The 13,573-nt window shown below is 36.6% G+C and overlaps 1 protein-coding gene across 4 annotated transcripts in view; it reads left to right on the forward strand.

Annotated features, from left to right (window-relative positions):
• The window catches only part of DDHD2 (DDHD domain containing 2), a 39,870-nt gene that overhangs the window by 20,983 nt on the left and 5,314 nt on the right, over positions 1-13,573 (forward strand). For 3 of the 4 annotated variants that reach the window (XM_058194438.1, XM_058194439.1, XM_058194436.1), the window contains 7 exons: positions 161-277; positions 6,044-6,199; positions 7,789-7,891; positions 8,518-8,691; positions 9,369-9,531; positions 10,111-10,232; positions 10,447-11,899. In XM_058194438.1, the coding sequence (XP_058050421.1) occupies positions 161-277; positions 6,044-6,199; positions 7,789-7,891; positions 8,518-8,691; positions 9,369-9,531; positions 10,111-10,192 (795 nt within the window). In that variant the 3' untranslated portion in view covers positions 10,193-10,232; positions 10,447-11,899. Of the gene's footprint in view, positions 1-160; positions 278-6,043; positions 6,200-7,788; positions 7,892-8,517; positions 8,692-9,368; positions 9,532-10,110; positions 10,233-10,446; positions 11,900-13,573 lie in introns of those variants that run through there. The other variant, XM_058194437.1, reaches the window with a different exon arrangement.

Genomic DNA, 13,573 nt, shown 5'->3' on the forward strand with positions numbered 1-13,573 from the left:
ATAATAATAAATAATAATAAAAAGGTTGACTACCCCTGTTCTAGGCAGAAGAGTTAATAATATAATACAGATACTTGAATCCTCCTATTGTTGAGGTAGCAGGAGATTTGAAAGCAACTGCAGAATTTTTTTTAAAAAGTTAAAATTATTTTCATTGTAGACTTTGAGATTAACCTCTGGAGCTGCAGAAGAAGGTGGAGATGCCAATCAGGAAACACCTGCAATGCCCACATGTGCAGAAACCAGTTGCAGACATCCAGGTGTTGTAACGGGGCAGGTAACTTTAATAGACAGAGTTTGGTTGAAGTGTTCAGAAGGTTTAGCTGAACGAAGGTAATGACCAGGTTGCAAAACATACAAGATTTGAATTCACACTCCATGCAAATACTGATTGTCGTAATAATTCTCTGTTCAATGAACCATGATAGCTGAATTCACACATAACGCTAATCTGGTACTAGACAACCAAGATCATATAGCACAGGGCAATTACCGAATTCTTGAATGCTGTAGAGATGCAGAGCATTATGGTCTTGCGGTGTTTTTTTTTTTTGCTTTACATTTTATTTTATTTATTTATTTATTTATTTATTTATTGCATTTGTATACCGCCCTTCTCCCGAAGGACTCAGGGCGGTTAACAGCCAATTTAAAATACAATAAATATACAATAAAAACAAGACTAAAAATTTATATAAATAGCGGCCAAATTTAAAACTAAGTACTATAAAAACTAAAACCCCATTTAAAATTACTTAATTAGGCTAGCCCAGCTCAGCGGAATAAAAGAGTCTTCAGTTCACGGCGGAAAGTCCGAAGGTCGGGGAGTTGGCAAAGCCCCGGAGGCAGCTCATTCCAGAGGGCAGGAGCCCCCACAGAGAAGGCCCTACCCCTGGGGGTCGCCAAGCAACATTGTTTCACCGGTTCAATCCAGTTAGTCCTTGGCTTATAACCATTTGCATAGTGACCAAACTTACAACAGCACTGAAAAAAGTGACTGACAATTGGTCCTTGGATTTATGGCTGTCACAGCATCCCCATGGCCATATGATCAAAATTCAGGCACTTAGCAACTGGTTACATATTCACGACAGTTGCAGCATCCCAGGGTCCTGTGATTACCATCTGCAACCTTCCCAGCTGGTTTCCAGCAAGCAAAGTCAGTGGGGGAGGGGAAGCTGGATTCGATAAATCAGGGGTCTCCAACCTTAGTAACGTTAAGGTTTGTGGACTTCAACTCCCAAAGCTAGCTGAGGAACTCTGGAAATTGAAGTCCACAAGCCTTTAAGTTACTAAGGTTGGAGACCCCTGCGCTAAATGACTGTGTGATTCATTTAACAACTGCATTGACTTGCTTAAGGACCATGGCAAAAAAAAGTTTGTAAAATTGGTGCTACTCACTTAACAACTGTCGTTGCTCATCAATGGAAATTCTGGTCCCAACTGTGGTCGTAAGTCGAAGACAACCTGTAATACATAAAAAAAAATTATAAAAAAAAATTCTTTAACTTTTTCAAAAAGTCATGCAGACAGAAATATTACATTTATATAGATTATGTGAAGTATTTTTTCCTGATCCCTGCTAATTGGGCCAAGACTTGAGCCCAGACCATATTATCTCATATCAGATTCTTCATTGGAATGGGGGCAGAAGTATCACATTAAATGCCCATCATTTTTATCCTTTGCTATCTTTGTTTACATTCTTTCATCCTTGCTTGTTCTATCTCTAACCTTTATGAGCTGTTGAATTCCACAACTCATTATGCAAATGCCCAAGCTACAAAGTATTTCCTGTTTCAGAAAATACTTTATGTAGCTTGAAGGACTGTCTGAAAATTGTGAAGCTTTTAGATAGATACATCTTGAAGGGAAGATGCCCTGGAAAGATAACCCCTTTTTTTAGCAGCATGTTTCTTTTTGGATTTTACATTATGGACGTTTATAATTTTGTAAATGAGTCCCACAGATCAGTATGATATAAAGAGGAAGTAAATTCTTTTTTTTTTTTTTTAATTGAAAAAGTTTTACAAGAACAATTAAATTTCCCCCCCTCCCCCCCTCCCTCCAAAACCCCCCTCCCCCCCCCGGACTTCCCGGAGCAAACACAAGGTATAGTTCCTTAAACAAAACAGTCATACATTAAATTTTTAAAATCTACCACAATTATAATCTTTCTCTCTCACATAACCTGACTTCTTCCATTAAAATCAAAAATAACATCCTTCATTCAAAAGCAATCCAAAATTTCTTAATCTGATATCTATTTTGAATATAGTCAATCCAGTTCTTCCATTCATTTAAATATTTTTCTTGAGTACTGTCTTTCAAGAAGGCTGAGATTTTAGCCATCTCAGCCAAATTGGAAACTTTCAATATCCATTCTTCTATTGTGGGTAATTCTTTTTTCTTCCAATATTGTCCAATCAACAGTCTTGCTGCTGTTATTAAGTTCAAAATCAACTTAGTCTCAATCACTGTACAGTCCGTTGTTATTCCCAAAAGGAAAAATTGTGGTAGGAACTTTATCTTCTTCTTCAGAACATTCTGCATAATCCACCAGATTCTTATCCAGAAAGACTTAATTTTCTTACAAGTCCACCATACATGAAAATATGTAGCATCATCACAATTACATCTCCAACATTTCGCTTGCATATCTGGATACATACATGATAATTTCTTAGGATCTAAATGCCATCTATAAAACATCTTATAAAAATTTTCCCTTAAATTCTGCGCTTGCGTAAATTTAACATTTCTAACCCAAATTTTTTCCCATGTTTCCAACATTATTGGTTCTTGAATATTCTGTGCCCATTTTATCATACAATCCTTTATTAAATCTCTTTCAGAATCTATTTCTATCAACACAGTATACAATCTCTTTATATGCCCCTGAGTTTGATTTCTAATTTGTTTAACCAGATTTTCTTCATTTTGAATAATACCAATTTTCTGATCTTCTTTCCATCTAGCTTTTAACTGTCCATATTGAAACCAAGTATAATTCCTCCCTTCTTCTTTTAATGTATCCAAAGATTTTAGTTGTAAATTTCCCCTCTCATTGTATAAAAGATCTTTATAAGTAATCATTTCTTGTTCCTGTTCTATATTTATATTCTCTACTGCATGCCGAGGACATACCCATATAGGAATTTTGTAATTTAACTTATAATAATATTTTTTCCAGACACGCAGAAGAGAAATTCTCAACACATGATTCTTAAAAGCTTTATCTACTTTCTTATCATACAATAAATATGCATGCCAACCATATAATAAATCATAACCTTCTATATTCAAAATCCTTTCCTCCGTCAAATTAAACCAATCACTTATTACCGAAAGAACAACTGCTTCATAATACAGTTTTAAATTAGGCATTTTTAATCCTCCTCTTTCCGTGTATCTTGCATTATTTTCATTTTGACTCTCGCTTTTTCCTTCCCATATAAATTTATTAATTCCAATCTGCCATTCTTCCAAATTTTATCTTTCTTAATTATTGGTATCATCTGAAACAAGAACAAGAATTTAGGCAAAACATTCATTTTATAGCTGCTATTCTCCTAACAAAGATAATTGTAATTTTTCCAAGTATTCATTTCCTTCTGAATTTTTTCCCATAACACATCATAATTATTCTTATACAATTTCCATTTGATGAAGTAAGAAAGACTCCTAAATATTTAACCTTTTTTACAATTTCAAATCCTGTTATTTCCTCTAGTTTTTCTTTCTGGTTCTTAATCATATTTTTGGTTAACACTTTTGTTTTATTTTGATTCACTTTAAACCCTGAGACCCTTCCATATTGATTAATTACTTCCAACAAATATACACTCGAATTTATAGGCTGAGTCAACATAACAACCAAATCATCTGCAAATGCTCTGACTTTATATTCATATCTTCTAATTCTAATACCTCTATCTCCCTTAACTCTCTTATCTTATCCAATAAAGGTTCCAAAGATAAAATAAACAATAAAGGTGATAAAGGACACCCCTGCCTTGTTCCTTTCGCAATTTTAAAACTATCTGTCAAACTACCATTAATTATTATCTGAGCTGTTTGCTCTCCATAAATTGCCCTAAGTATTCATATAAAACCATTTCCAAATTGCATTTTGTCTGTTAATTTAAATAAAAATTCCCAATGCAAACGATCAAAAGCTTTCTCTGCATCCAAGAATATAAACGCTGCCGGAATCTGATTTTTCTTTTCCAAATATTCCAATAAATTCACTATCTGCCTAACGTTATTCCTCATTTGTCTCCCTTTTATAAAACCAGACTGGTCAGTGTGAATTCTTTGTTGTACAATTTCCATTAACCTATTTGCCATTATTTTTGCAAAAATCTTATAATCATTATTCAAGAGTGAAATCGGTCTATAATTCCCAGGCTTAGTACAATCCTGATCCTCTTTTGGTATCAATGAAATAAAAGTAGTCCTCCATGATGGTGGTACTCCTCCTCCCATCAGTATCTGATTAAATAACTCCATAAGTGGACCAACTATCTCATCCTGTAACTTTTTATAATATATTGCTGTAAGTCCATCTGTGCCCGGGGATTTCCTATTTTAATTGCTTTATTACCCAAATAATTTCCTCAGAAGTTATAGGCCGATTCAACTCTTCCCTTTGTTCATTAGTTAAACCTTTAACCTTATATTCTTTCAAATATTTATCAATATCCATATTCAATATTGTATCTCTGGCATATAAATTTGTATAATATTCCAAGAAAGCTTTTTTAATTTTATCCTGTTGAAATCGCACTTTACCCTTGTATTCAATTCCTTCAATAGTACGTGCTTTCTGTCTTTTCCTTAACATATAAGCCAACCACCTCCCTGATTTATTGGCATTACAAAAAGTATTATGTTTAGCATATTGTATATTGGTTGCCATCTGATCTGCCATTAACATATTAAATTGACTCTGTAATATCTTTATCGCCTCAGTAGTTTTTAAATCATGTGGATTATATACCAATAATTGTTGTTTCCTCTGAATTTCCTCTTCTAAATCCCTACGCTGTTTTTGTAGTTTTCTCCTCTGTCTACTATTAATATATATCAAATTTCCTCTCATAAAGGCCTTGCTCGCGTCCCACACCATTTCTATTGAAGTTCCCTTTCCCAAATTATAATCAAAAAATTCTTTCATTTGTTTTTTACATTGATTTACATTATCCTCATATCTAAACAAATTTTCATTTATTCTCCATGATCTTCTTCCACCTTCATATTGCAACTCCATCCATACCGGACTATGATCAGTTAAACACCTTGGAAATATCTTTGTTTTCCTAACCCTAGAAAGCAAGTCATTGGTAATTAATATAAAATCAATACGTGAAAAAGATTGATGCCTATCCGAAAAATAAGTATAATCTCTATCATCAAAATTCTGCCTTCTCCATATATCTTTCAACTCAAAATCTTCCATCAAATCAAAAAAAGATTTAGGCAATTTTGCATGCATAGGAATTTTCTTAGAAAGAGTTCTTTTATCTTTTCTAATGTCCATTACACCATTCCAATCCCCTAATATAATAAATGTTTTATAGTCCCAAAAAGTCAATTTTTCATGTAACAGTTTATAAAATTTTTCTTGTTGTTGATTAGGTGCATATATGCCAATCACAAGTGTCTTTTTTCCTTCTAAAATCAATTCAATAGCAATATATCTTCCTTGAATGTCCGTTTCAATTAATTTACTTGATATATTTTTCTTCAAATATATAACTATACCATTTTTCTTATTTGGAGCAGAAGAAACAAAATGTTTACCTAATTTCGAATTAATCAAATATTTCTGATCTGATAATTTTATATGTGTCTCTTGCAAACATATCACATCATTTTTAAATTGTTTCAAATGTTATTTGAAACAAAGAGGAAGTAAATTCTTGACACGTGTTAATTGAATTGACGTATGCTAGTATTTTGGATAGATGGATGGGCAAACAGACAGACAGAATGGAATTGCTTGTTCTCTGCAAACTCAATTCTATTTCTATTCCACCAGGTCTCTGCAAACTACCCTCAGCTTATCTACAGTCCACAGATATTTTTTGCTTTTGGCTCACCCATTGGTATGTTTCTCACTGTACGAGGCGTGAATAGGATTGATCCAACCTACACTCTGCCTACCTGCAAAGGCTTTTTCAATATCTTTCATCCCGTACGTCTGAGTATCTTTTCTTGTTCTTTTGTCCAAGGAGTCCAAAGAGAAAATTACAGTGGGCTGCATTGCTGCTCAAATGGATCATGACTAACTTGAGCAATTGAAATTGATAGGACTCAGATATGGCTAGTTTACATTGGCCCCAGTCCTTCCTATTGTTCACTGGGTGGCAGGTATCTGCATAGTATGGAATAAGATTTTGGTTATCCATGTAACTGATGAGAAATTAACAAATCTGCCAGCCTTAGAAAAAAAGATAAAAGAAAACCAAGAATCATAACAAAGGGAATGTAGATACACCAAGGTTCTATGGCACTTTTCTTATAGACACATGTCCATCCAAATTCTGGTCTGTTCAAAAGTATTTGGAAACATTTGGAAACAATTACAATCTTGAAGAATCCAATCTCTAAATTATGCAGTTCTAAATTAGACAAACCTTAATGCTTCCTTTCTGGAGATAATCTCATCCTGTATTGGTGCTTAGGTTAAGCATCTGGTGACATTAGAATTAGGATAGAGCAGTTTGGAAAAGAAAGTTTACTACTCCTAATCATTTCCTACTTTTCAGTCATGGGTGGAGGTGAAGTTTTATTTGTTAATTGACAATGCTTAAGCCTTGCTGTTGGCGCAAAAGGCCTTCTGGGTAGCTTAATGAAAAGTGCAGCTCAATATAAAATAAAAATGGCACCATAATAACATGCAGGTGTAAAAACCTAAACAGTAGAGTTTATACAAACCAAACAGAAAAAGAGCTGCAATTTAAATCAATGTCTTCATTTTCCCCATTTTCATTAAAAAAATCAGTGTAGATGACAAAAAGTTAAGATTCTTTTGATAGGGATGGTTATTATCCTGGTGCCAAGATAATACAAGTAGTCCTCATTTAGTGACTGCTTTCTATAATGACTGTTCATAATTACGATGGTTGTAAAAAAGTAACTTTGCAACCAATGCTCACATTTGCAGCCTTTGTAGTCTGTAAAACAAAAGAAAATTGAAGTATGATAATTAGTGCAGTTGTGGTTTCACTTAGCAATTGCTTTACTTAATGAAAAGTTGCCAATTATGGTTGCTAAATGAGGACTGCTTTTGTGCGATGGAAAGTTTTCTTCTTGTAACAATGTGAAATCAACTCTGGGAAGATGAATACTGCTGAGAGATGATCAGAAAAAAAATGGAAATGTGCCAAAGGATCTTGAAATTGTATCTTTTACGTTTTCCAAATGAAAGAAAGTGGTGGGGGTGGGGGGAATCAAAGTCAAGGAATAAACAAAGTCAAGGAATAAACAAACAAATTTATAAAAAATTAAAACGAAACAAAATTGCTCTTAAAATGAGGGTTCTTCGGCACTGAATTTTAGAAGCAAATTATGCATCAGAATTTGATATCAATCTATAAAGAGGAGCCACAAAGCCACATGCAATCTGCAGCTTTCCCACTCCTTCAAAAAAAAAAAGTAATACTTTTTTATTTAATTGTGGCATTAATTTCTTTTTTAAAATGGTTTGCATGCTTCCTTTGGGATTAAAGATAGTATAGAAAATAGACAGATTATAAATATCTGCAAACTCTTCTTTTGTAGTTTGACCCAGTAGCATACAGGATTGAGCCCATGATTGTTCCTGATGTGGAATTCGAACCCATGCTGCTTCCCCACCACAAGGGCCGGAAGAGGATGCACTTAGGTAAAAAAACAAAAGGAAAAAAAAAGTGTTGTTCCTTCTTCATCTTACATACCTAAATATACCATGATCTTCAATGGGACTCCAACTGGAGCTTTCCATGTGATGTGTCCTGATATATCTGCATTGTCCATGCAAGAATTAGGGATACAGTTGAATCAGGATGGCTGGCAGCTAACTTATCACATCCATCCTAGAATGCTTCTTTAGGTGTCCCATGAGCGCACATGTATGAAGGCACTTTCTCAGAATTTTCCCTATAATGTATGAAGGCTGGCTGGGTAATTCTGAGAGTTGAAATCCATGCATCATAAACTTGCCAGGGTTAAGAAATACTGATTTAGAATGACAGGCTTTTTCAATAGCAAACACTCTAGAACCTGGCCCAATTGGCTGAATGCACAGCATATAACTCCTTTCCATTCCCCACCAGTTAGTTAGAACTGACAAAGTTTCTTGGATGAGAAGTGAATCAGTTCAGCTGCCTTTAAATAAAAGCGCCTTTGGGAGAACCACTGCCTGAATGAATGAGAACTTCCATAGACATTAGTCTCAAGCCTGCATTTAGATTGCACATCTAGGCAATCTTGTCTTTTTTCTAGTTTTGAATTTTTTCTTCATTTTTCCAGAATTGAAGGAAGGCCTCACTCGGATGAGCATGGACCTGAAAAATAACTTGCTGGGCTCCTTGAGGACTGCTTGGCAGTCCTTCACCAGAACATCATTGCCAGCTGTGGAGGCAGGAGCCACCGGAGATGTGGAACAGGAATCGGAAGCTGAAACCAGCATGGAGAAGCAACCCGGTTGGTTTAAAACCTAGGTTTAAGTTGTGGTTTGCACACTCAAGAGTGTGGTGTCACCTTTGGTGCATGCAAAGGAACACATTTTGTGTTGCTTTGCAGCTGTTTTTGGCTCAGGCTTCCCATTTACAAAATTCCCATTGCAATAAAGGTTTGGGGTAAATAGCGCAAAATGACTGTTGACACGGGTTATATTTGAGAGATTCTGAGATGCCTAAGGGCCTCCTTGGCACCAGGTAAGGGTTCCTTCTGCTTATTTAATGAAGAGATCTAATGGCCTTTGGATTGAGTTGAGCAGTTTCCAGGGCTGGGCATGGAGCACTGTAACTCTTCAACTAGAATTGCCATCTAAGTACTTGTGGGCAAGAGTTGCCACTTCTTTTTAATATTGTGTGAAGAAAGCTCTTTTGAGAATATCCAGGAGTCTTCAAACCTGGCAACTTTAAGACTTGTGGATTTCAGCTCCCAGGATTCTGGCTAAGGAGTTCAACTCCCATGGCTGGATGAGAAATGCTGGGAGTTGAAATCCACGAATCTTAAAACTTGCCAGGTTTGGAGATGCCTATAAAACTGAGCTGCCACCATTGCCTTTGGCAGGACAATTAAGGTTGGTTTTAGCTTAACTGGCCTGTTCACTGACTGCAAGTGTGTTGATTCAGTTTTCTTCCGTATGAATACAGAGGAGAAACCAGAGGAACCAACCACATCAGCAAAAGAGGATCCGCCTCCAGTTAATGTGGGGCTGTTGAATGGGGGCCATCGCATTGACTACGTGCTTCAAGAGAAACCCATTGAAAGCTTTAACGAATATTTATTTGCACTGCAAGGCCATTTATGCTACTGGTAAGCTCTGCCTGGGGGGCCAATCCTGATCTGGTGCCCAATAGCTTTGCTGGATGGGGGCTGTCATCAAATGCCCTTGATCAAGATATTGGTCTGGTCTTCCACTAAGCGTGCAGACTTGGGAAGGACACACATGGAGCCAGGAAGGAAAGAGAGGATACCAGCCTAGAAATCTAGATCAGCCAACCCTTCCAGCCAGTTTGCCCCCTCATCTGAATTGCCATGCAAGGTGGGAGTTGAAGAAGACTGTATTGTCTTTCATCTTCTCCATCATTCCTTTCTTCTCCAAGAGGCTCATGACTATTTATGTATCTTCCTCCTTTGTATTGTATTGTATTGTATTTTAATTGCTGAGCTGGAAGTTAAGGCTTACGCCCAGTCTTCACTGTTTTCACATTTAGTTTCAAATTGTATAAAGGTGGGAAAAACATGATGTCCTGAATTGAATTTAGCTTATATGTGTTACAGCTAGGATTCTAAGTACATGAAATATATATACATCAGAAATTTGCCACTGTGTAACCAATCATGAATAGCTGTTATTTCTTTCTTTTTCCTTTTTTCTATCCCTCCTTCCAGGGAGTCAGAAGACACAGTATTATTGTTGTTGAAAGAGATTTATCAAACAAAGGGCATCAGCATGGATCAGCCCCTTTTGTAGAGACAAACTGACCAGCTGCACAACTCTGGACACCAAATACGTAAGTCTATTTGTTTTTTTGATATGGGGCCGGTTGAGTCTGCTACCATTTGAGAAAGACAAAAAGCAACTGAAGATTTAGAAATTATCCTGCTGTGTATATTGTATCCCTTCTATGTTTTCCTTGAATCAGATCCCCTTCAAGATCAGCTGCCTTCACTGAAAAGCTCACCTAATACGGCTGATGTACCATGTTGTTTCTTTATGCTTTACAGATGTCCTGTGTCACCTTCCTCCTCTTTTGTCTGATGTGCCCAGCATGCTTCCTCCTCACAGTCTGGAACTCTGGAAAATCCAGTATCCTATTCAGGGATGGTAGTGAGCATTGAGATCCTGTCCGATTCCTGGTACATTCAGGCCCTTGTGAATTAAGTGATCTGCATTTTCTGTCTACAGCCAGTGTGTCTTTAGATCCAGTGCAATACCAGTTGTGTCACCTTCAGTTTATGCACTAGTCAAGACCTGAAATTGGTGCTACAATTTCGCATCTTGTCTCCATTAGAAAAACCTCAAGATGAGTGATGGGCAGTGAAGGAATTTGACTTCCGGTAGAAGCACCGGAAGCATTACATGTCAGATTGTTTGTGGGGAGTTCATTTTTGTTTTGTGTTATCTTATTGCTGCTGCTGATTTACTCAAGAAAGGGCTCAAGATCAAAGCGAAAAGCTGGGCAAGCCAAGTCCCATTCATCTCTGAAATAATAAGCATGATGATGATGGTGACGATGATGGTGATGCCAGCAGTAGCAATCGTATCACTCTACTTTTCTAAAGCAGGGAAAGTTTGTAACTACTTACCTGGGAAGGAACTGGCAAAGCTTGTAAATTTGATCTTGTTCACAATGATCAGGATATGGATGAGTGATTCCTCTCCCTGTGTTGTTATATTGTAAACACTGTTGTAGAAGCTGTATGTTTACGTTCTGGCGTGGGAGGTGCCAAACTTCATACAAGCAGCAGTTTGATACACCCTTGTTTCAATGCATGCAATTGGGTTCTTGAAAGCATCTGAAGAACGAGGTCACATCCTAGAAACCTCTACCTGCATAGTCATTGGACAGCAGATTGTTTCAAGCGCCAGATGAGGGCAGCTTTATACCAGCAGTTTTACTTGGGAGCTCTCAGGGTGATTGGCTGACCATTCGGACAGAGTTCACATTGCTGGTTTAGTCTGCTAGAGTGTAAATTCAATGCATTGCTCAACATAATCTTGGCTGGCTAGTTGTGGAACACACCTGTGATTTCATGGTGTATGTTGGGCCCTGCAACTGTTGCATAACCTATTTTTTTTTGTCACAAAGTGGTCAATTGCTTTTCACTTATCTCACATTCTACAAAATTTCTCTTTTCAAGAAAGTCTTGGCCAAGGGAGCAGCAAGCAGCATGTTTACAAGTGGTATGTGATCACGCTGTTGCTTCACTCTGTTCACCTTGTGTATTCCAATTTTGTGCCGGATACTTAGTTGTTCTCGTTATGTTTGCATTGTTATTGCATCATTGAATTTTCCAGCCTCTCATGTACACTTGTGGCTAAACAGAATGCCATTTGACATGACCAAATTCTCAATTGGAGTATCAATAGGAAAAGTCAAGCAGTTGGAAGTGAATGCACTTTGTAAAATATTACTTTTTGTTTTTTTTAAAAAAAATATTTAACTTTTTTCCAGCAGCTGTCTGCCTTTGGTGAAATTATTGATCTTTGCAAGGAGAACCCTGACTGACTGTTAGGCCTCTTTATCTCTCTTTCTAATAAGCACAGTTGTTAAATTATTAGGATTGACTTCTTATAGAGTAATCTCAGTGATCTCAAGTGGTTTCATCTTGTTAAGGCAGTAAGATCATCATCCATAGATTGGCTGTTCAAATGAGATTTAAGGATGTGTAGGATTAATCTCACAACGCAACCACAGATACCTTAAAACAATACCTGAGTGCTGTTATGCTGCACAAATTTGGTTATTCTGTAAAATTTTGCAATTGTTATACCTATCTATGGTAGAAAAATGTTTCACCCTAGACTGCATCTACTAGCAATCTGCTGTATGGTATGAATAGTATAAAAAAATTAAAAAATCGTAATTTCTGATGTTAGAAATGGCAATTTCCCATGAAAACAGCGGCATCCAATGACCCCAACATTAAAAACAAAGTACGTGGGTAATGACATGGATAAACTGAATTTTGGGTCTTTTTCAGCTAAGGAAATACCTTTGAAAAATGGGAGTTTGTTTGGATAAATGCACAAAACTGCAAGCTGGGTATTAGTTGAGGGACCAAGAGGTAACAAATTAGTTATGAGCTATAAAACACTGATCCATTGCATAGAAATTCCACCATAATCAACAAAATGTATTGTGGTGCAAATATTGATGGGAATTAAATAGACTCTAAAAAATTGCTTCCTTTTCGGAAAGTTCTTACCTATTTATCTTTAACACTTTTGGGGATATTTGAATATTTCCCATTATTGTTAGGGTAGTGATTTAGGAAGCAGCACGATGGCTCAGTGGTTAAAACACAATGAGCTTGTCAGTTGGAGAGCTAACAATCCAGGATCAAGACCTGAGCTCCATGCAACAGCTCCTGTTCCTTGCCCCAGCTCCTGCCAACCTAGCAGTTCAAAAGTATGTAAATGCAAATAGATAAATAAGTACTACTTCGTTGGGAAGGTAACAGCATTCTTTGGGCCTCGGCATATAATTATTCTGGCCACATGACCACAGGAATGTCTTAAGCTCTAAAATTGGACATGAACTGACAGGGAAATGGTTTAGGAACAGCAGTAGTATAAAGCTATAGTTTAACTCATTAAAAATCCCCCCAAAAGAAGCAAGTCTAAACATGGAAGTGTGTAGTCTTATGAACTTTGAGTCATCTCACTATTTTGAATCGATACCAATTTGCATTGCCAAGAATCAAGATTTTTGCAGAGCAATGCAATAGTAGAGGATGCAAAACTAAAAATATTGCCATAAATATAGAAAAATTGCACAAGTCTTGAGCGAACTGCAAGGGGGGCACCCTGCAGAACAAATAATTATACAATATATATAATTAGCCTCCTGGATTTAATTTTGACTCCTTAAATATTACACCTTAAATGTTGGGGACGTCAGATTCCTTTGTAATTATTCTTAAGAGGTAGCAGGAAAACAGCCAATGCATGTGTCTTTATACCTGTTTCAATGCATGTTGATCTCCTTGGTGAAGGGTTCAGCTACTGCTCTGTTTTGAAAAAGGCTGTTTTGTTGCACAAAATCATTGAACCCTGAAAGAATATAATTCACCCCCACCCCCATACTACTATTTTAAAATTATACCCATCTGTTTTTGGATGGACCCT

The sequence above is a fragment of the Ahaetulla prasina genome, chromosome 9, assembly GCF_028640845.1.
Source record: "Ahaetulla prasina isolate Xishuangbanna chromosome 9, ASM2864084v1, whole genome shotgun sequence".
Classification (NCBI taxonomy): Eukaryota; Metazoa; Chordata; class Lepidosauria; order Squamata; family Colubridae; genus Ahaetulla; species Ahaetulla prasina.